This window comes from Ochotona curzoniae, unplaced genomic scaffold (assembly GCF_017591425.1).
Source record: "Ochotona curzoniae isolate NIBS_2020 unplaced genomic scaffold, NIBS_Ocur_1.0 contig_908, whole genome shotgun sequence".
Lineage (NCBI taxonomy): Eukaryota > Metazoa > Chordata > Mammalia > Lagomorpha > Ochotonidae > Ochotona > Ochotona curzoniae.
The window spans coordinates 17,009,260-17,030,392 of NW_024466607.1; the positions used below are offsets into that span (position 1 = coordinate 17,009,260).

General features: G+C 59.1%; 3 protein-coding genes across 8 annotated transcripts; 1 reads left to right on the top strand and 2 right to left on the bottom strand.

The window, feature by feature from the left end:
- Nucleotides 1-1,786: 1,786 nt before the first annotated feature.
- On the bottom strand, nucleotides 1,787-14,904 carry PCBP4 (poly(rC) binding protein 4). 3 transcript variants are annotated; one of them, XM_040994565.1, is made up of 13 exons: nucleotides 14,755-14,904; nucleotides 9,184-9,328; nucleotides 8,995-9,018; nucleotides 8,865-8,897; nucleotides 8,574-8,690; nucleotides 8,294-8,425; nucleotides 8,037-8,165; nucleotides 7,796-7,870; nucleotides 7,616-7,660; nucleotides 7,464-7,527; nucleotides 7,274-7,326; nucleotides 6,976-7,145; nucleotides 1,787-1,874 (listed from the first exon to the last, which is right to left on the bottom strand). In XM_040994565.1, coding segments are annotated over exons 2-13 (924 nt in total). In that variant the 5' UTR covers nucleotides 9,265-9,328; nucleotides 14,755-14,904; the 3' UTR covers nucleotides 1,787-1,873. The 3 variants fall into 3 exon arrangements, with proteins under 3 accessions (XP_040850499.1, XP_040850497.1, XP_040850498.1); XM_040994563.1 differs by lacking the exon at nucleotides 1,787-1,874 and adding an exon at nucleotides 5,672-6,595; XM_040994564.1 differs by lacking the exons at nucleotides 1,787-1,874; nucleotides 14,755-14,904 and adding an exon at nucleotides 5,672-6,595 and having other exon boundaries at nucleotides 9,184-9,467.
- GPR62 (G protein-coupled receptor 62) lies at nucleotides 3,942-5,760 on the top strand. The gene has a single exon (XM_040994567.1). The coding sequence runs from the start codon at nucleotides 3,942-3,944 to the stop codon at nucleotides 5,028-5,030; it is 1,089 nt and encodes a 362-aa protein (XP_040850501.1). The 3' UTR covers nucleotides 5,031-5,760.
- Nucleotides 14,905-16,648: 1,744 nt separating the features above from the next.
- ABHD14B (abhydrolase domain containing 14B) lies at nucleotides 16,649-20,679 on the bottom strand. Of its 4 annotated transcripts, none has more exons than XM_040994570.1 (5): nucleotides 20,578-20,679; nucleotides 20,130-20,202; nucleotides 19,459-19,682; nucleotides 17,212-17,453; nucleotides 16,649-16,912 (listed from the first exon to the last, which is right to left on the bottom strand). In XM_040994570.1, exons 3-5 carry the CDS (start codon nucleotides 19,667-19,669, stop codon nucleotides 16,733-16,735), a joined length of 633 nt encoding a protein of 210 aa, XP_040850504.1. In that variant the 5' UTR covers nucleotides 19,670-19,682; nucleotides 20,130-20,202; nucleotides 20,578-20,679; the 3' UTR covers nucleotides 16,649-16,732. The 4 variants fall into 4 exon arrangements, with proteins under 4 accessions (XP_040850504.1, XP_040850503.1, XP_040850502.1 ...); XM_040994569.1 differs by having other exon boundaries at nucleotides 20,126-20,202; XM_040994568.1 differs by having other exon boundaries at nucleotides 19,459-20,202.
- Nucleotides 20,680-21,133: the final 454 nt, after the last annotated feature.

The following is a 21,133-nucleotide window of genomic DNA, read 5'->3' on the forward strand; positions in this document are numbered from 1 at the left end:
CAGAATTCCTTTGTCAGGGTGCAATCCCCACAGGTGAGCAAAAGAACCAAGGCAAGGAGCAGCCCAGAGCAGAGCAGGTTACAGTACCTACTGGCATATGTGTGGCTCAGGTCTGGGAGCTGGCCAGGCTGTGCCAGTTCATAACACCCGCTGGCAGATCTCAGAACCAGGATAGGGCACAGGACAGGCTGGATTTGGCCGCATCACCAGCCAATTCGCATTAGGGCCAGGACTAGGGGCTGATTATGCTGGGTTGGGCAGCACCTGCCAGTGCAAGCTGGAACCAGGGCAGACTGGGCCAGACCTGGCTACAGCACCTGCCAGCAAATACCAAGGTAAGATAGGTCATGCCAGACTAGGTCACAGCACCTACCAGCACATGCGAGATTGGGAGAGATGTGCAAGGTAAGGGAGTAGTGGAGACTCCCCTGCTGGGCTACTGCTCCTGCTAGTGAGCATGAGAGCTGGAAGTAGGGGCAGACCAGGCCTGGCAGAGCTACAACACCTGTTGGCCTACATGTGAACCGGGTTATGGGGAGAGCGAGACTGTGCTAACCAACTGTATCCACTGGTGCAGGCATGAGACAGAGTAAGGGCAGGTAGGTTGGGCTTTGCTGTAACATCAGCTGGCAAGTGTTGGAACTAGGGGAAAGTCTTGTCAAGCTAGACTGCAGAACCACCTGGAGTGTGCAAGATACGGGGTAGGGAGTGGGTCCATTGGGGAGACTGTTGGGCTGCAACTCCCACTGGTGAGCATGAGAACCAGGACTGAGGGTAGCCTTGGCTGGACAGGTGGTGGCACCCACTGGCACACGTGTGGGCTACAGGGTGGAGTTGGTTGGGTTGAGTTAGGCTTCAACGCCCAATGATGTATATGAGAGCTGAAAGGGATGTGGGAGATTGAACCAGTCCCCTGCATGTGCTGGCAGGCACAGGAACCAGAACTAGGGGCTGGTCCAATGAGGGCTATTGGGGGTCACTCTAACGAGGCTTCAGTTCTACCTGGTGTAAGTGAGGGCAGAATGTGTGGTGGGCAAGGTTGGGCTGGGTCACAACACACATTGGTTTGTAGAGGAAGGACAGCAGAACAAATTAACCAACTACCCCAGAGAAATTTGACGGCAAATTTTTGGGCAAATGGAAACTCTGAAGTGGACTATGTCAGCCAATTGACCTTGGAAGGATTTCCTCATCCTTGGAGCAGCGATATCAACAGCATCTCAGAACTATGGAAACCACTTGATCAGAACTCTCAGAACATGCTCCACAACGGGGACCCTGGGATGACATCAGTACTGGGGAGGCTGGGTGTGGTCCTTCCCATTGTATCCTCCCCTCCCCAAATAGAGGAAGAAGAAAAAGAAAATGTGTAAACAATGGTCTTGCCCACTTTCCCCTGATCCTTGACCCTTCCCAATCTGACCAACTATGTAAACATAATCAAAAATAAAATAAAATTAAAAAATAGTGGAGCAGCCAGGACTAGAACCAATGCTTCACCCGGTGTACCACAATGCCAACTCCCTGAATTAGCTTGGTATTTTTTTTTAAGATTTACTTTTTAAAGATTTATTTATTTATACTGGAAAGAATTTACAGAGTGAAGGAGAGACAGAGAAAGATCTTCCATCTGCTGGTTCACTCACCAAATGCCTGCAGTGGCTGGTGCTAAGCTGATCAAAAGCCAGGAGCTTCTGCTGGGTCTGCTATGTGAGTCTCTCTACCTGCTTTTCCAGGACACAGGTAGAGGGCTGAATTAGAAGTGGAACAGCTGGTGTCCATGTGGAATGCTGGTGCTTGCCGGTGGAGGGTTAGTTGAGCCATCACACTGGCCCCAGCTCTGTACTTCTTTTCAGGATGGCTTTGTCAGTCCTCTGAAACACAGGTAGGCTTATTTGTTGTTTATATGCACTTTCAGCTTTATTTCATTTTATCTTTGTTCATTTGGTGTTTTCAACATGGAAGTTGCCAACATAGCTCCCCAAACTCCACACTGGGGTGTTCAGTGTACCCCCTGGGGTGCCCACATCCCATATCTAGTTCCCAAGGTCATGTCCCAGCTCTGCACTACATTCCAGCTTCCCGCTAGGATGTACCCTGGGAGCCAGCAGACAGTGGCTCCAAGGACTTGCTCACAACCTGGCCCAGGCCTGGCTGCTGTGAGCATTTGAAAGTGTCCCTGTGAACAGGATCTGAATTAGCAGATAGAGCTCTTGTCTACCTCTGTGCTGGGGAGGAGAGAGACATGAATTCCAGGACCCGCAGGGGTGGAGGAGCAGAGGCAAAGAGAACAGTAAAGAGGATACAGGGACAGGTTGGGAGAAAGACAGCGTGGCTGGGCCTGGGGATCCCAAAGGGTTGGAGATGGGGCAGCTTTAGAAGGCACTAGCTCAGGCCCGGGCCTGGCATCATGACCTAGCAGCTAAAGTTCTTGCCTTGAATGTGCTGGGATCCCATATGGGCACCGGTTCTAATCATGGCAGCTCCACTTCCCATCTAGCTCCCTGCTTGTGGCCTGGGAAACCAGTTGAGGATGGCCCAAAGCTTTGGGACCCTGCACCCCTGTGGGAGACCCGGAAGAGGCTCCTGGATCCTGGCTTCGGATCGGCACAGTACCGGTCGTTGTGCTCACTTGGGGAGTGAATCATCGGACGGAAGATCTTCCTCTCTGTCTCTTCTCCTCCTCTCTGTATATCTGACTTTGTAATAAAAATAAATAAATCTTTAAAAAAAAAAAAGCAGTAGAAGGCACTAGCTCAACTAGGGGAGACTGGGAAGAGCATGAGGGCTCAAGAGAGGTGACTCTCTTTTGGAATCAGTTGGATGAAAAATGTCCCATCAATGCAACCACCAGGGGAAATGCTGAAGAGGCAGCTGAGACCCACAGCTGGGGTTCAAGGGAGAGGAAGCTGCAGGTACAAATGCAAGCGATCAGGGTGCAGATAGGGGTTTGCTGGGTGAGCTGGGCAGTCCCAGTTCAGTCACATAGCTCTCTGGGCTGGGAGCAGATATCACTCACTGATGGCCAGGACTGGGTGTGATACCTAATTGGAGAAATGAAAGGATGGGATCTTGTCCACCCAAAGTGAATGTCCCAGGAATTGGGGAGGGGTGGTTTCCTAGAGAGAAGACAATGTGCTTTTACCCAAAATGGGCTTGTTTGCTAGCAGCAAAAGCAAGCCAACCAGAACAGCAGCAGCCTGCAGATGCCTAGTCAGTTACCCACGACTGTGAAGGGGCCCCCACGTCATGCCCAAGTTAACTCTGGCTGGGCACCTGCTAGATGCCAGGATCTGTGATTCAGAAAGAGACAACTTGTTCTCCTTGGCCAGTGTATCCCTGGTCAAGTGGCCTCAGATCCTGGCTCACCCAGGTACCCCAATTTCCCTAGAAGAACTAGCTGTAATTTGATCACCCCCTCTCCCAGGGGTACAGGGGTCACGTCCTACTAGCAGGAAAAGCAAAGCAGCAGACAGTCGCTTCCAAAGTGTGCACTCAATCCTCTCCTCTGTCCCCATGTCCCTCCAATTCCAGGTACCTTCCAAGCACTTGCCCACAGCACAGCCTCCAACCTCCAGCCTCCAGCTGGCAGCTGCTAGGACCCAGGGGTCTGGCGCCAGGCCCTGCTCCTCCCCTGCCAGCTCTATGCATCTCCAGAGGGCCGCATCAGAGTAACAGCCAGTCCCATCTCCGGCAAAGGCCAAGCTGCTGGAGCTGGGCTGAGCCAGGGGACAGAGCCAGCAGGCTTAGCCTTGCACCTCTCCATGGGGCTGGCCAAGCCCCCAAGAAAATGGCAGCCTGGGCATCAGAGCCGCCTCCTGGGCAACCTGTAAGGTGAGGGGCCTGAGGAGGAGTGAGGGGCAGGTGGTGGGAAATCTGAAGCTGGGGGTACCCGTTTTGCTCTCTCTGCATCCTAGCACAGGTGAAGGCTGGACGCTCAGATGGCCAACACTACGGAACTGACCGGTACAGAAATCGCAGGTTCACTGGGGTTGATCCTGGCGGCTATCTTGGAGGTTGGGGCCCTGCTGGGCAACGGTGCTCTGCTGATCATAGTGCTGCGCACGCCCGGACTGCGCGACGCGCTCTATCTGGCGCACCTGTGCGTCGTGGACCTGCTGGCAGCCACCTCCATCATGCCATTGGGCCTGCTGGCCGCGCCCCCGCCAGGCCTGGGCCGCGTGCGCCTGGGCCCTGCGCCCTGCTGCGCCGCACGTTTCTTGTCCGCAGCACTGCTGCCGGCCTGCACGCTAGGCGTGGCAGCACTCGGCCTGGCGCGCTACCGCCTCATCGTGCACCCGCTGCGGCCAGGCGCGCGACCGCCTCCTGCACTCGTGCTCACGGCCGTGTGGGCTGCGGCCGGGTTGCTGGGTGCACTCTCTTTGCTCGGGCCGCCGCCCGCACCGCCCCCCGCCCCAGCTCGCTGCTCGGTCCTGGCCGGAGGACTCGGGCCCTTCCGGCCGCTCTGGGCGTCCCTGGCCTTCGCTCTGCCCGCCCTCCTGCTGCTCGGCGCCTACAGCGGCATCTTCCTCGTGGCGCGCCGCGCCGCGCTCCGACCCCCGCGACCCGCGCGCGAGGCGCGGCTGCGTTCCGACTCGCTGGACAGCCGCCTCTCCATTCTGCCGCCGCCGCTCCGGCCTCGCCTGCCCGGGGGGAAAGCGGCCCTGGCCCCAGCGCTGGCCGTGGGCCAGTTTGCAGCCTGCTGGTTGCCTTACGGCTGCGCGTGCCTGGCGCCCGCAGCGCAAGCCGCGGAGGCCGAGGCAGCCGTCACCTGGGTCGCCTACTCAGCCTTCGCCGCTCACCCCTTCCTCTACGGCCTGCTGCAGCGCCCCGTGCGCTCTGCGCTGGGCCGTCTAACCCGCCGCGTTCTGCCCCAGCCGCCGCGCACCTGCCCTCCACGGGCCTGGCACCCACGGGCACTCCTGCGGCGCTTCCACCGACCCCCTCAGAGCCCTGCCCCAAACCCTTCAGAAGCACCAGAACCGGTCCCCAAGTTGGCAAGAGGGCGGAGCCTGACCGCGCTGTGCTGAACTGAAGCAAAGGTGTGGAAGAGAACCCTGCACAGGAGCTGGAGGTGCCAGCTGGGACTTCCACTTTATAACAGGAGAAAAGCTGCTAGGAGCCTGGCAAGACCGGGAGCCCAGAATGCAGGGTTCTGGACCCGCGCACCGCATGACCCTGTGCACGGGACCTACCAGTCTTCCTGCCTCAGTTTCCCCATTCTGTATGTGCCCTGCAGTGTGGGCTGTTAAACTCAGTGAAGGTCTCCAAGCCCGGGAAGGAGAAGAATTGCACAAATGGAGAAGAGGACATAAGGGCTAAGTGATGGGCTAAGCAGGGTAGGGTGGGCGCTACAGCCACAGCAGGAAGAACCAGTACAGAGATGCTCAGGAGGACTTCCCCACCGTCTGTGACAATGAGAGGCTGGACAAGGTTGTTGAGCCACTTCCACCTGCTTCCAAACTCTCATGAAACAACTGATGCACCCATGTGGTACTGGAAACAGGCAGCTGGATATGGCCCCTGCTGGACCCCTGAAGGGACCGAACTGGCGCAGCCCAGTGGGAGCTGGTAGGGTTACAGGTGGGGCTCTTCCTCTGCACCCACTTCCTGGAAGTTTTGCTCACCCCACCCCACCCCACCCCATTCCGCAATACCAGTATTTCATAGCTTCCTGGTCGCTGAGAATGTTTATTCAAAAACAGGAATTGAAAAAACTGTACAGTGTTGCTGCTCAGAACTGGACCCCTGCCCCCAAGCCCCACCCCCCCAGCTTGGGAACAGCCCCCTCTCTGGGCTGCCCACCAACAAGCCCAGCCAGTCCATTCCAGTCACAAGGGCATCAGTGGAAGCAGCAGGAACCGGCAGGGAGATGGGGACGAGAAGCATGGCTCCAGGCACTCCCAAGCTCTCTTCCCACAGGGGGCTGGAAACCCAGAGGAATGGGGAGTATAGGCGTGACCACCCCCAACACGGTGGGGGCACCAGGGAGGCCACTGGCTGCTCCCTGCACCCAAGCACAGAGCAGAGGGGATGGGGTCCCCTGCCCCAGGGGGTGGGGTGGGGCTGTTGCAAGCTCCCTGAGCCCTGGGCTGGGAACTGCCCCACTGAGAGAAGCTGCACACACCCAGGCAGGGTAGGGAGTGCATCCATGCGTCCGGCATTAGCGGCATTGGGGAGCCCTGGATGGGGTCTCCAGAGGCCAGGCAGGGGTGCAGAGGCAGCCCCCATGCCGGCGGTCCTGCCTGCCCCTGCTCCTGTCCTTGCCTGTGCTGCCGCCACCACTGCAGCCACCACCAGCCAGCCTCAGTAGGGGGAGAATTTCTGCCGTTCAGCTTTCTTGCTCCCATTGGCTGCTGCCATCTTGGCAGTGTAGGCCGCCAAGCCCGGCGGTGGGCCCGGGGAGGCAGGTGGTAGAGCCAAGAAGGGCACAGGCTTGAGGCCGATGAAATTGGAGAGGGAGATGGCATAGGGTGTGCCCAGCAGGCCCGGGGGAGCTGTGGGCAGGGCTGTCAGGGGTGGTGAGAAGGGGGCGGACAGGTCTGCGGGGGTGGAGCCGGGCGTCCCCCCAGAGGTAGACTTGGCCGTCTCTAGACTGGAGAGAAGGGAGAAAGGGAGAGAGGTCGGTGAGGGCAGATAGGGACCCCAAGTTAGACAACAGACAAGAGGGAGGAGCTGAGAACTGCAATAGGGAGTGAGTATGTGCAGGATGTGGGGTGGGAAATGTGGTGGGCGGGAAGAGAAGGAATGGCGAGTGGACAGCATGGAGAAGAAATGGCAGCAATTTGAAAAAGGGACATGAGGGCTGGGAACATGGGGAAAAGGTGGGACAATCTAGGGTGACTCAGGCACATCACAGGGAACGGGCCATGGCCGGGAGGTGCAGGATGGGCTCCCCAGTGGGCTCCCTGCCACTCCTCATCCCTGTCTTGCTGTTGCCCACGAGCCCTGGGCACTATAACAACCCATGCTCACCAGGCAGTGATGAGGTACTGGGCCAGGGCAATGGAGACTGGTGAGCCCGTGATGGTCACATGCCGCTCACCGGCGCCTTCTGCCTGGTTGCCAATCTTGATGTGAGCCCCCGACATCTGGCGGATCTCACTGATCTTGCTACCCTGGCGCCCGATCACACAGCCGATCAGCTAGGGGAGAACAAGAAAATTGGACTCTGGCCAAGAGCCATCAGGACCTCAGGGCACACCCTGCCCGCAGTGGTCCCTTCACCCCATCCCGACTCAGCCTCCAGCCACCCCAGGACCTGCTCACGTACGTCATTGGGAACCAGGAATTCCTGTGAGCTGGTCTGCGTGCCTGGATCCAGTCCTAATGGGAAGGAGAGGGGCTGAATGTTGGACTGGGCCTTTCCTACCTGCACCCCCTGCCCCATGCCCACTCTGGGGTAGGGAGGGCTATCAGATTCTTGGAATCTGTCCCTGCCTCCTTATGCAGGAGCTGCGTACCTGGCACCACACTGGGAGAAGCAAAGGGCACTGCATGGCCTGAGAGTTGCTGGAGCTTGGTGACCTGTGCCAGGAAACGGGGTTGGAGGTCAGTGGAGGCCAGCCTAGAGGCTAGGTTCCGGAAGGGGCACCAAGGGCTGCAGACCACTCACCTCAGCTGGGGTCACAGCCCCATACTGCCCCTGCACAGGGAAGCCCTGTGGGAACAAAGTGGGTGGAAGTGGTGGGGTTTACTGTTGTGATGGGTCCTGGCAACAAACCAATCACCATTCTTCCTCCCTGGGACCCTGAATTCCTACTTCCGCCCCCCTCCCTCTCTGAGTTCCCCTCACCTGGTTGGCAGAGAGGAGGACTGTACCCAGGGAGAGGCTCGGGTGGTAGGGGATGGTGGCTCCTTTGGGTGGGGACTGGAAGGCAGACGGGAAGAGGCTCTGTCAGGACCCTCCCTGCCAAGTGCCCCATGGCCCCATGGGACCTCAGGAGCAGTACATCCCAGCCCTGGCTGTAGGATGTGGGGTGCCACCAGGTTCACCCAGGGCCTCCCCTTCTGCCATTATAGTCCCCCTGGCATACCTCCAGGATCACAGCACAGATCTGTCTCACACACAGGATAATGGCATCAGGCACTCCAGACACAGTGACAGCGCGCTCTGTGGAGTTGGGAAGCAAGTCCCCCGCCACTTGCACTTGAGCACCTGTAGTCTGCAAACAGTACAAGGGCCACTGGTAACTGCTACTGCAGCTCAGAGAAAGGAAGTTCCTGGCAGATATGAAGCCATAGCCCATGGCCCCTGGCCCAGCTGGAGGGGTTGGGTTCCATCTCCCCTCACCTCTCGGATCTCTTTGATCTTGGTGCCAGCCTTGCCGATCAGCGAACCACACTGGCTGGCAGGGATGACAAGGCGCAAGGTCACGGGAGGCCTGGAGACATTCCCACCATTTGCAGGGGCAGCACAGAGGTCCTGTGGGGCATGGACGGAGAAGAGACTGTGCCCATATCTGCCACTCTGCAGCCCGCCCCCTCTCCAGCCTAGGGCCAGAGGGAGCCTCCCTCTAAGCCACAAGCCTGGGTCTGAAGTCAGAGCCCTCCTGTGCTGGCCAGCCACAGACCTCATCCAGCTTGAAGGCGATCATGGAGACAGCATGGAAGACAGCTGCTGTGGACCCAGTGATGGTGGTGATGCGCTCGGGGCAGGAGCCCTCGGAGATGGTGATCCGGGCACTGCTCTGTGGGTACAGGATGGGTGCTAGGTAGTGCGGCACCCTCCTCATGTTTTTGCCAGCCATCAGCCTGCCCCAGCCCTGGTCATCTCAGATGATGGAGGGCTTCACAGAACAGGCACCTCCCTTCCCCTCCCATCCACATCAGGTGACCGGGGCTTCTTCCATCTCTAGTCTCACCTGTTCCCGGATTCGCTTTACAGTCTCTCCCTTCTGTGAAGAACAAAACAGAGTCATTCTTAGCCTGAGCTATGATCGAGCCTCAGGGGGCAGAGGACACATGCAGAGTATGCAGGAACTGGGCACCTACCTTCCCAATAATGCTGCCCACCTCCTGCAAACAAGACAAGAATTGCCATCAGACAGGCACTGTGGCCCCTGGCCTGGCCCCTTGTCCCCCAGCTAGCCGAGGCTCCTTGGAAGACAGTCTCCTGCCATCCCTCCCTGCCCAGAATCAGGGTCCCTGCCTCCTCTGCCACTGGCCTGCCCCGACCCTCACCTTCCCATGCATCAGCATCCGCAGCGTGAGAGTGATGCTCAGCTCCGGCTCCTCCTCCAGCCCCGCGTCTGAGCCGCTCATCCTGTCAGGCGGGGCTGGGGCCACAGCGGCCTGGGAGAGTGTCCACGCTGCGGCCTGGCTGGCTCTGCAGGGGCAGCAGCAGAGGGGTAAGTGGGGAAGAGAATGGCCTTTGAGCTCTGATTGCCACCCCCAACAGATGTGATTGTGTGCGCCTCACAAGATGGGTTGCTGGATGCTCCAAACCTCCAGGGTAACCATCCCAGGAGTTGGGAGAAAAGGAGGAGAAACATTCCCCAGGGGGCCCCGGGTGTCTGAACCCATCCTTCCCAACTCCCTCCCAGCAGGAGATGAAACAAGTTAACCAGGTCTGTAGGGCACAGAAGGGCTGCATTCTTACTCTCTGATGGCAAACAAGAGGTGGCTGTGCCTATAGGCCAGGCCCTGCTGCTCAGTACAGAACACAGCAACCATAGCAGGTCCTGCAGGGAGGGTGGCTTCAGGAGAGGTGACCCTAGCTGCCAGGGGTCACTGAAGGAGTTGGGGGCGGAGCACAGGATGCCAGGGCCCAGGAAGGTGTGCAACACCAGTGATTCTAACTCCTCTCCCATGTGCTCAGGCTGGCCCCCGGGTCAGGAGGTGAGAAGGATGTGGGCTGCCCACACACCAGGCCTGGGGGGACACTTCCTACCCACTTCCCACCACACCTGGGCTCAGAATTTCATCGCCTGACCCTCTCTCTCCCATTGGTTACCAGAAGGAACTGCTGCCCCTGGGTACTGCGGACCGGGTAAAACTTGGATTTGATGGGCCACAGGAATGTCAAGGCCACTAACTGACAGTGGGAGGTGGAGCCTGCGATTAGCTGCGGGATTAGCTCAGCCGCCAGTGCTCCTCACAGACCCCTTTTCAAGCTCCGACTTAATCCTGACCCTTAATCCTGTTTGGAAATCCCTCTCTTTGAAGGCTGTCTCCTGCAAGGCTGAGTCTTGCAGGGCAGGGTAGCTCACAGGGGAACCAGAACCCTGAGAGGAGGACCCAAGAGTGGGACCAGCTACTGCTAAACCTGGGCCAAGACTAAGCCTTCACCCTACACATACCTTGTGCCAGGAAGGTGTGTAGGCAAAGCATGAGTGTGCCGAGCTTGGAGGGTTCCCCAGGTCTCTGCCCTGTCCTGGCATGAGGGTCTAGGATGCTGAACTTTGCCCAGTGCCCACTACTCAAACCCCCTCTGCTAGCCAGAACTCAGGCATGCAATGTGTAGGGAACATTCCCAGCCTAGTTCTTGGGGGTCTCTGCTTCCTAGGTTATTCAACAGTCCTGCTCCCTGCACCCCAAGGCTACCTGCTCCGCCTTGCCCTCCAGTTCTGCCCCAGGCTCTCCTGAGATGGGACAGCAGCAGTGGGTGGATGTAGGGACTGTCTACCCAGCATCCTGGCCAGCCTTGTGCTGGCTGCCCTTGCTCCGCATTCCCCTGGCAGCATGCACTTCCCCCATTAAAGCACTTGTGGTGACGTGCTTGCTGTCTGCCTCCCAAGCCAGCCAAGTCCAGGAGCCCCTGACAGCAGGAGCCAGGGCTGCCACCTTCTTGCATCCTCAGAGCTCCGTGGAGAGTCAAGGTGATTACCACACGCTGGAGAACAGAGCAGATGCCTGCTCTGAGGCTGAGACAGGGGCTGCCAGGGGTCCAAGGCCACAAGGAGGTGAGACCAGCAGGGTCCTGCCTGCTCCCCAAGGCTGTCCCCATACCCACTTCGGGATGCTCCTGTCAGGTTTGGTGGTCTTTTGGCAGTGTCTGAGGTCCCTGCCTGCCTAGTACATGGATCTTGTCTGGGTATGACTGATAACTTATCCAGAGCCATACTCTTAAGCTCTAGAATGTTCTGGGGGCTTTCAGATCCCTTTGGGATGGTAACCAGTGAGAACTGCGATACTGTCCCCATACCAACTCCGCATCTTATTTTGTGGTCACAGGACAAAGGAGGGGCAGGGGCTTCAGAAACCTGGGCCAGAATCAGAGCACCTGCCATGGTATGAACCCACCACCCCAGCTGAGTGGCTTACCTTGGTCAGGCACTCATGTGACCTGACCATTGCTTGCCCACCTATGCCAGATTCGGATGCTGAGGGTAGGGGCAGAGTTGCTGGCTTTCCTGTGCTGAGAGACCCTTGGCGACCTTCCTGCTTGGAGGAAAGGACGGGCCCCCCACCCACACCTCCCCAGTTACTCTTAGGAGCCCTAACAAGCAGCACTTGGCTGCCCCCGGCCCTCTCTATGGCTTTAGGGAGTCATTTGCTGCTCCCAGCTGATGAGCCCTTGGGCTCGGCTGGGCCACCCACGTGGCAGCCTCACATCATGCCACACTGACCTCCAGCTCACCTCCGAGGGTGCCCAGCCCCCTCCGGTCAGCCGGACTCCCTGGCAGGACATTAACAAGCTCAGCCAAGGCCTCTAACTGAGGGGTCTTCCTCTTGCTCTCCAAGCCCCCTCTCCAGACCTGATGCCCACTCCCTCTGGCCCTGGCTTCCTGCCACTGCGGCTGGAGGGGGTGGGGAGGGTAGTGACAGCTGTGTAAGCGATGGCGGCAGCTCCCTTCCTGCCCCTCCCCCCCAGCTGTCCTCTCTCCCATGACAGCTGCCCAATCAAAGGGCTGGGGGCTTAGCCAGCTCCCCCCCCACTCCAACGCAGGGATCAAGTGTCCACCATGGCTTTGTTCTGCAGCAAGAACAATCCCCGGGAGGGGAGGGCTCCTGAGGCTGGCAACTCAAGTAGACCAGCCTGTTCACCCCTTTCCTGGGGAGGGGTAGGGATGGGGGGATTCCCTCCTGGGTTTCTCTCTGGCCAGTATCTGGGCCAGCCAAGGCTGCGGACAGGGGTCCCTTCTCCAGCTCCAACCCACCTCCCCACATCGCCCTCTGCACCTACAGTTTCCAATCTAGCAGTCTCCTCCTCCCATTCCCACTCTCAGCGCAGTGGCACTGGCCACACCCAGTGATGCTGGGCATGACTCCGGGCATCAGACGGGCAGGGTGTGGCGCTGGGGCTGGAGGCATGGCGGCGAGTGTGAAGGCTTGGGCTCTCCATGCCTACCCACCCCCCATTCCCTGGGGATGCTCCGCTGCCCTTTCCTGTTAGGCCTCCAGAACCAGGCCCAGCACCCTTGGACCTGCGTGCCCAGTCTCGCAGTGCCACGGCAGGAGGGGGAGAAGGGGCCTCTTAGGGAGCAGCCAGGGGCCGCCAGCTCTGGCCTCTGTCTGTCTCCTGGACAAAGCGCCAAGCAGGGAAGAAATGGGACCAGGGACGCCATGTTGTCCTCAGCGCCTCACTAGGCAACACCCTACAAGTCTACATGCCTACAGGAAACCAAGGCAGACCCAGGTCCAGGCCCCATGGAGCAGCTTTGCTCACAGATATCCATCCCCTCCCATTTCAGCTGAGCTGAACTTCCATCCTCCATGCTAAAGGTTACACCACGCTGTCTACTGCGCAACAACCATCCATGCCTCCCCAGCACCCAAGGAATAAAGTCCTACTTCCCCTACCAGCCCATCCAGGTCTCTGCGGCCCCTGCCGACTTATCTCATCTCCACCCCATCTCCCATACCTGCCAGGCTACAGAACACACCTAGAACATCCACGTCTCTGCCCAGTCTGATCCCAGCCTGAAACATTCATCCTCTTGCTCCCAAAAATCCTTCTCAAGTGCCACCTCCTTTGTGGGGCCTTCCCCAACCTTCCCAGGGATAGGCAATCACTCCAGCCCCTGGGCCCCTCCAAGAGATGGCAGCCTCTCCCAGGAGTCCCATTTCCAAGCCTGGGAGAGCTCTGACCAGACGGGAAACTTAAGACAGGAGTAGGCTGAATGCACAGGGAGAACTGGGGCTCGCGCTGTCTGGGGACATCAATGCCCCAAGGTTGGGCATCCTGGAGGAATGGTAAGGGACAAGCCACTCGGCAGGGCTGACACCTGCCATACACGGGTTTCCCAGAGCCTACCCCTGCTCTCCTGGGTATCTCGGGCTCCCAGGGCATGATGCTGGCACAAGGGATTTGGCTTGTATGCCCAATCTTGCAGGGTAGTCTCTCCCCATGGAGAAGGGGCAGCAGAAGAGCTAGAAAGTGGGACAGGCATCACGGGGTAGAGGTGGCCTCGGCCCGTCACAGCTAGAGGAAGGGAACTGTGTTGCAAAGGCAAGGTGAGAAGTGGCCAGAGGACTGAGGAACCCCAGGACCCCACCTTTGCAGCTGGAAGCTGTCTCCTCCGAGGTCAGCAGAGTGGGGCAGTGGTGATGCAGGCTGGATTTTGGGGGTGGGGGGAGGTATGGGAGGAAACGGTGATGGGAGTGGGGAGAGTGGACAGGGCCTGTCTGGGGACATAGGGTGGGGCAAGCCAGCCTCCCAGTGGCCTGGGCCTGCCAGGGTGTGTGGGCCGCCTGCTCCCAGCCCCCCACCCAGAGCATGCGAGGAGAACAATCCCCTTGTGTTTAGGCAGCCTGAGCCTGCATGCTGATGAAGTCTAGGGCTGGGGGCTGGGATGGGGGGCACCTTGGAGGTTGAGAAGGTTCCAGGACCTGGAAGGGTAGGGGATCTTCAGATGGGGACAGAAGAGCCTGCCAGGTGTCAGCCCCAAGGTGACGGGAGACCCGGGGGAGCAGTGAGGGTCCCACTGGGCTCCCGGGGAATGTCTGGGGGTGTAAAGGCTCTTTGTAGGGGAAGAAGGGCCCTTGGGAGTAGGGGGAGAGAAGGGCATACACATCCTGTTGAGCCAGCATGAAAGTGATCTTCCAGGTCCTGGTGGGAACCCAGGACCCCACCTTCTGGGAGAAAGGGATGCTGCTGGAATTGCCGCAACCCCTAGCGGGTTAGCCCCCTCGGGTGCTGGACCCGGGTGGGGCACTGGGTGCCACAGGTCTCAAGATGGCGGGCCTGGGACAGGAGAGTGAGGAGGCAGGCGCCTCCCTCTCCTGGCCAGGCTGAAGTGAGCACACAGCCCCCCATTCTCACTACCCCCACAAGGTAAGGAGTCAGGTCACAGGGGAAAGGTTGAAGAACCACAGGGGAAAAGGGAGTGGAGGAAGGAAGGACCCCTGTGAACCCCCAACTCCCATCTGCCTGCAGCCCTGGCCTGGAGGTTTGTGTCTGGCTGCTCCCAGGACTGCAGAGAACAGGAAAGGTTGTGCACTGGACCAGGAGCAGCAGGGGACCGGCAGATGGAGGTGGACCAGAAATATAACCCGAACCCAGGGCCCTAGGTGGAGAAAAGAGCAGGCCCAAGGGAGAGAAACAGCAGGTGGGATGGCAGCTCCAACCTGAGATCCAAGGCCAGGAGAGTGCTCCCCTGCTGCTAGGTGCTCCTCTAGCAGCCGGGCGTCCCCCACCTGTGCAAAGTCTCAGTCTTACCCAATAAGGGACCTTGCTCTTCGAAGTCTCCCAGTAGCCCCAACCCGGGACCCCAGCCCCAAGGACCTGAGCATGCCTCCCTGCTTCCCCCTCCCCCCGCCGAACCCCCAAACTTCGCGGCCTTCCGAGTCCCGCCCAGCCCCGCGCCCTACCTCGCTGGGGCTGTCCTGCGGCGGCGGCGGCGCGGCGGCTGGGCCGCTCAGTCCCACATTGTCCCCGGGAAAGGCGGCCGCTCACAACTGCGAGTGACATCAGCTGCGAACAATGAGGGGTTTGACAGGCGCGGAGCCCGGCCGGCCCGGAGCCCGGCTCCGCGCCCCCCCTCCCCATCCCCGGCCCGCCCGGCCCGGCCCCTCCCCGCCCGGCCCGGCCCCTCCCCGCCCCCTCTCCGGATCCGATTACAGCGCGACGGGCCCGCCCCAGCCGCCCCAGTGCCGCAGCCGCCCGCCCCGCCCCGCGCGCCGCGGTGCGCCCGGAGCGGCCGCGCCGCGGGCAAGGCTCCCGGAGCCCAGCCATAAGCAGCGGCGCCGAACCCCCAGCCCCCGGCATCCCTGCTCCGGCCAGTCCTTCCGGCCCGGGCCGCCTAGCCGGCCGAGTGCCCTCCGCCTCGGCTCCCTTGGAGCTCGGACTTCCACCTCCGCCCCGCCCTGATCGCTGCTCTCGTCTGTCCTGGCGCTGGCCCGCGCTCGGGGACCTCGGCCGGGACACCAGTGGTCCTCCGCCTCCCAAGCTTCCGCGCGGCGCGGCGCGACGCGGCCCGACGCGGCCCGGCCCCGGTGCGCGCAGGACAGGACAGGTTACCCAGCCAGCTGGAGGAGGGGCCTGAGAGCCAGGTGGCCCTCGTGCACCCCGCGGCGCGATACCCCCAGGCCTACCCCCAGTATTCCTTTTGGGGCTTGGATCATAAAGAATGGGGGCGCAGCAGCGGAGTCCTTGGTGCGGGAAGTGATGAGTGGGGGAAGGGCTGAGCAGTTCTCAAGTCCCACGCCCCTCCCCCCCTCCGCCCACCAAATACTCCTCCCCCTCTCCTCGGTAATCGGCTCAGCCCGGACCCACTGACCTCCACCTCCCCCACAACTGAGGCTCTTGGCACCTGGGTACGTGTGGGTGGGGAGGGGAATCCAATCTCCCTTCCCCTCCATCTGGCCTGGTGGACAAAGGGCGGGGGGGGTGCACCATCTGGTCCTGCCAGCGTGGGGGAGGGGCCGGCTGTGGCGGTCCCCAGGGGCGGGGGAGGGGCGGCGCTCTGAAGACAGCAAGAGCCTGTGGGGGTCTAATTGCATCACTTTATTTCCATCCCCAAACCCCAGAGCAAGGCAGAAGCCAGGCTGAGAAGACCCAGGCCTCCTAGCCCCTCTCTAAGGGAAGGGGGTGGATGGCAGGAAACCAGAGAGAAATCAGGGGGACTTGGGATGCAGAGAGATGCCCGTCCATCTCTGGGGCAGGCAGTAGAGAGGGGACCAGTCATCCCCAAGGCACAGCAGTGCAAAGGGGCCCCATGGCACCCCATGGTCTCAGACAGGTGCTGCAGCTTTAGATGCACATTCCCACCTTGGGCTAGTGTCTGTGTGGAGGCACAGGTATGCCTGTGTGTGCAGGTGCATGCATTTGCAGGGTTATAGCTGTCTGTGAGGATGTGCAAGTGGATCCAGTTTCATGGACCTACGCAGCTGCTGCCATGAAGGATCGTCATACCTGTACCTGGGGCTGCAAGTGTTCTAAGTATGTGTCCGTGCATGTGGGCTTCCATGCAGGAAACTGGGGGTAGGCAAGAGCTGGTTTAGGGGTGTGACTGGCCTGCTGGGCAGCTGGAGGAGCAGAAACAGGGAGGCTTGGCAGAGCAGAGGAAGGTGTGCAAGCCCAGAGCAGAAGCCTCTAGGAGAAGCTTGGGTTTACCCTCCAGGGGCCTATGCCCCTTAGTTCCTGTGTTTTGCTCTTGATTTACCTTCCCAGGCTGTCACTGCAAAAGAAAGAAGCAGAGAAGACCACACAGACTCCAAAAGACACAAACCCAGAGAAACAGATAGACTGACCTGCAGAGTGGGCATGTGCAACCAGAGCCCAGTGAGCCGTGTGAGAGAGAAGAGAGAGGTCCCGGGAAGGCAGCCTACAGGTGCCAGAGGGTAGAGCCTATGCCAGCCCCTGCAGGAAGTGCAGCAGCCCTGTATGCCACTCCTCGGGTTTGTCCAGGTAACAGGGGTGCCCCGCCCCCTCCAGGACCAGCACTTGGTGGTTGGGCAGCTGCTTCAGGTGCTCAAAGCTGCTGTGACCCATGGGGTCCTGGTCTCCATAGACAATCAGGGCCGGAATCTGAGAGAAACAAGAGGGAGGGTAGAGTCAACAGGGCCTCCCAGAAGTCAGCACCCCCAGGGCTACCCCAAGAGAGGGGAAAGAGAAGCTGGTCCAATCGGTGGTGGTGGCATGACATGTGTTCACCGCGGGCAGCAGTTCGGCAATAATCCAGCAAGTCAACCCACAAGATGGAGCTAAGTGGCCAGCTGTTCCCAGCCACCCCTCCCACAAGTTCCCCAGCTCCCAGGCCCCAGCAAGATCTCTTTTTTGCTCCCAAAGGGGGCATCTCGTCTTCACCACCCACTGCCCAAGACTACCTTCACACTGGCGTAGTTGGTGGCACTGATTTTGTCGGTGCAGATGGGGGCCACGGGCACATAGCCCCGGAGCTGCGAGCCGGGGGCCGTGAGGAAGGGCAGGGAGTACATGCCACTCATGGAGGGACTGATCACCACAGGGGGGCCCAGCTCCAAGGCCGCCACCACAGCTTCTAGGAAGCTGCCAGGTACCAGCTCCCCAAGAGGGGCAGGGGCTGCCGCATCCTTGGAGCGCCCCAGGCCTGGGAGACAGAAGGTGACAACGGTGAGTGGGAAACCAAGGGAAGCATCCCAGGGCAGTCTCTCAGGGCCCAGTGTGCTGCAGACTTATTCCTGCAGCAGCCCAGGTGGGTTCCAACAGTGGTGAGCCTGACAAGCATGCCCATCAACCCAGGGGCCAAGGGTGTCCAGGAAAGCTGGTGTTTAAGTTCTAGTGATGCCGTTCCTGGCTTTGGGACCCTGGCAAGACTCCCCACCCCGGGCTTCTCTTAGTTTCTCACTTTCCCCATCTGTCAAACTGAGTTGACAAAAGTTATGTGCCACCCAGAGAGCTGAGATTCAAAGGCACTTGGCAGGGGCATGGACAGGGGTAGTCACTGGCTAATCAGTTGACTCATCCTCCCCCTGCAAATGCTGGGATCCTATATAAGCATCAGTTTCATGTACTGGCTGCTCCGCTTCCCATCCAGCTTCCTTGTGGCCTGGTACAGTAGCAGAGGATGGCCCAAAGCCCTGGAACCCTGTACCCTATGGGAGACTTGGAAGAAGCTCCTGGCTTCTCAGCTCTGGCTTTTGTGACCATTTGAGGAGTGAGCCAGCTGTTAGATCTTTTTGTCTTTCCTCTCCATAAATCTAATCTGCCTTTCCAAAAAAAAAAAAAAAAAAACACACTTGGTCCTGACCTGGTCCTGGATGGGTTCTTTGAGGACAAAAGCCTAAGGGCAGGTCCCGCACCTTCATCTGCTTTCCTGGTTGCTGCCCACCTCTGACAACAAGCAGCTCAAGACCTTCGCCCCGAAGCTCAGCCCAACCCACTGTGGGAACCAATCCTGCCCTGGCTGGAAGAGGTCTTGGAACCAAACCAGCCTTAGCCCGGAAGGGAACTACAGTGGCCCTGCTGCCTTTTCCCACCTGGCACCAAGGGTTGGGGCCTGGTAGCCACAGGGCTGCTCCCATCTTCCCCAGGGACCAGCTTAAGACTCTGCATGCCAAATCAGGGCTGGCCTAACACCAGGCAGCACCCTGCCCCCACTACACCCTTAGGGCCTCCATCAGTCTATGATTGTGCCTCTCAAAATATTTGTCTTGCAGTGAGCTAAACTGCCAGTTGTAATGCCAGCATCCATTTCAGCATACCAGTTGGGAGTCCCAGTGACTCTCCTTCCAATCCAGCTGTTAATGGCCTTGGAAGGCAGCAGAGGATGGCTCCCATACTTGGGTCCCTGCCACCCATGGGAGAGACCCAGATGGAGTTCCAGTTTCCTTGCCTAGTCAACTGCTGTAGCCATTTGGGTAGTGAACCAGTAGATGGAAAATCTCCATCCCCCCCACACACACATTCTGTCTTTCAAATAAGATCTTTTTTAAAAATTTGTTTTATTTTTACTTGAAAGGCAGATCATTTTTATGGAGAGAAGGAAAGACAGAGAAAAATCTTCATCCACTGATTCACTCCCCAAGTGGACACAATGGCTAGAGCTGAGCTGATCTAAAGACAGGAACCAGGAGCTTCTTCCAGGTCTCCCATGCAGATGCAGGGTCCAAGGCTTCGGGTCACCCTCTGTTGCTTTTCCAGGACAAAGGCAGGCAGCAGGATGGGCAGTAGAGCAGCCAGGACACAAACTGGGACCCATATGGGATCCTGGCAAGTTGAGATTTAGCCACTGAGCCAGGCCAAAATAAAATTAATGAACAAAAAACAATTTCTAATCACTTAAGCATCACCTACTAAGTGTCAGATACTAGTAATACCCTAAGGTGGGTGACTTAGTCACCCCTAAACATGAGCATAGTTAGCTCCCATTGCAGGTACTGAAATCAGCTACTCAGGCTGAGGACTGCCCCAGAGCCCAGCTGGGGCACCAGGACAGCATCTGAGCCACCCTAGTGGAGACTGGAGACACTCAACACCCCTTGCAGCACATGCATCCAGCTCAAGGGCCAGCCTAGCGGGGTCCTCACAGTCCCACCATCTGCATCCAATGAGCTCCTTCCCCCCAGCCACAACCCTCACCCCAAATCAAGTACCTGGAAGGTCAATGGCCACTGCCCTGTAGCCAGCCTGGGCCAGCCTGTGTAGCGTGCCCAGATTCTGCCAGGTCTCAGAGGAGAAGCGAATGCCGTGCAACAGCAGCACAGAGAAGCGAGGGGCCTGTCCACCACCTGGCCAGGCCTCCCGGAAGAAGAGGCTCTGGCCCTGCACCTGCACGGTGCCTTCCCGCTCTTCAGCGCTCGCCATGCCAGAGGTGCACCTGTGTGGGTCAAAGCCAAGCTGATGAGGTCCCACAGGACACAGCCTGTCCAGGAGGCATGCAGGAAGCTTCCAGAACTCTAAAAAAAACATGCTTTCAGGTCAAAAGGATAGCATGGGTGTTCACATCTTATCTCTACTGTTCACTTAACTGCCTCAGCCTCTACTTCCTCAAATCTCACATCTGAGGACAATAAAACCGACCTCAAGAATTAAGAGCTCAAGGGAGAAAAATACCCGGTGAGGATGCTTGCCAGGGGAAGGACTCAATACCTGGGTCTCCCATTACAATTGCTAAGCACCTGTTGTCACCCTTTCCCACAAATGGGGCTAAATCAACAGGTTGCTGGGATTAAATGAGGCTACGCATGAAAAACACGGGGGAGGGGGGTTGCACACAGTTAACACCCAATCAGTGGGACACACTCTACCTGCTACACTTACCAACCTCAGCTTCCCCAAGGCACTGCTCTACAGGTCACGTGTTGGCACTGCAGGCCGGGAGAGCGGTGATGGGAATCCTGAGTGGGATTTCCGGAGGTGGAAACCACAGCCATCAGAGGGGAGGACTTTGGGAGTTAGACCCACAAGGGACGCAGGGTGATCGGCATGCTGACTGTCCTGTCCGCTGGGAGCTCAATGCGCAGGCAGCGTGATGGCCAAGGGAGCATACCCCGGCGCCGCTAAGGCTCCCCGCGTCCCCTAGGCAGACCACCACCACTACCGCTGGGAAAGGCTCTGGAGGTCTGGAAGGGCACACAGCACGAGTAAAGGATGCGGGCAGCCCCGAGGGAGGAGGTCTGTAGGGCGGGGATGAGAAGATCTGGGGGGCAAGTGGGAGTGGATTCTGGGTGGAGAGAAGAAAAAAGAGAGGGTCGTGCGTGCAAGGCGGGTACCTGGGGAGCTGCGTGGCGTCGTGCAGTCTGGAGGAAGGAGTGCTGGCCGTTGGCTGGGGCCCCTGGAGAGAAGCCTGGAAGAGTCATGCCCACTTGGGGGCGGAGGCAGGGGCCGAGCCAGGCTCCGGGGTGCCCTCCTGTGGCCAAAAACTGCTGCAGAGTGTCCCTCCGCGCTCCTCTCCTGGTGCTCTAAGCGACCTCCTGTGCCTCAAGCACCAAGTTCAGCGAGATCGGAAACTCTCCGCGACCCACCTACGAGTGGGCATGGTGAGGCATAAGGAGAATGGATGTTTTAGGAGCTGAGTCCCCGACCCACACCCTGCCAATGTCCAGTCAGGTTGCCCTTGGTCGTTTTCCCTATTTCCTCGCCTGCAGATCGCGTCTGATGCTGCCGACCTCTGCAGGACACCAACAAAGGACGAACCCTGCACGATCCATCCGGCTTCCCTGTGCCGGGCTCGGCAGCCACACGAAGCCCTGAGTCAGGTCTCAGGTCCCGCATCGCCAACCATGATAGGGTCACGAGGCCAGCCCAGACACTGCGCACGCACCGCGC

Excerpts from the sequence above, each read along its gene's own strand:
- ABHD14B (XM_040994568.1), bottom strand. The coding sequence starts at position 19,774 with ATGTTTTTTTTAGAGTTCTGGAAGCTTCCTGCATGCCTCCTGGACAGG. Across the intron at positions 17,454-19,458 it reads AGTGGCCATTGACCTTCCAG|GCCTGGGGCGCTCCAAGGAT; the intron begins GTACTTGATTTG and ends TCTGTCTCCCAG. Across the intron at positions 16,913-17,211 it reads CCAACTACGCCAGTGTGAAG|ATTCCGGCCCTGATTGTCTA; the intron begins GTAGTCTTGGGC and ends TGTTTCTCTCAG.
- PCBP4 (XM_040994563.1), bottom strand. The coding sequence starts at position 9,264 with ATGAGCGGCTCAGACGCGGGGCTGGAGGAGGAGCCGGAGCTGAGCATC. Across the intron at positions 9,019-9,183 it reads GGATGCTGATGCATGGGAAG|GAGGTGGGCAGCATTATTGG; the intron begins GTGAGGGTCGGG and ends TCTTGTTTGCAG. Across the intron at positions 7,871-8,036 it reads TCTGTGCTGTGATCCTGGAG|TCCCCACCCAAAGGAGCCAC; the intron begins GTATGCCAGGGG and ends TCTGCCTTCCAG.
- GPR62 (XM_040994567.1), top strand. The coding sequence starts at position 3,942 with ATGGCCAACACTACGGAACTGACCGGTACAGAAATCGCAGGTTCACTG.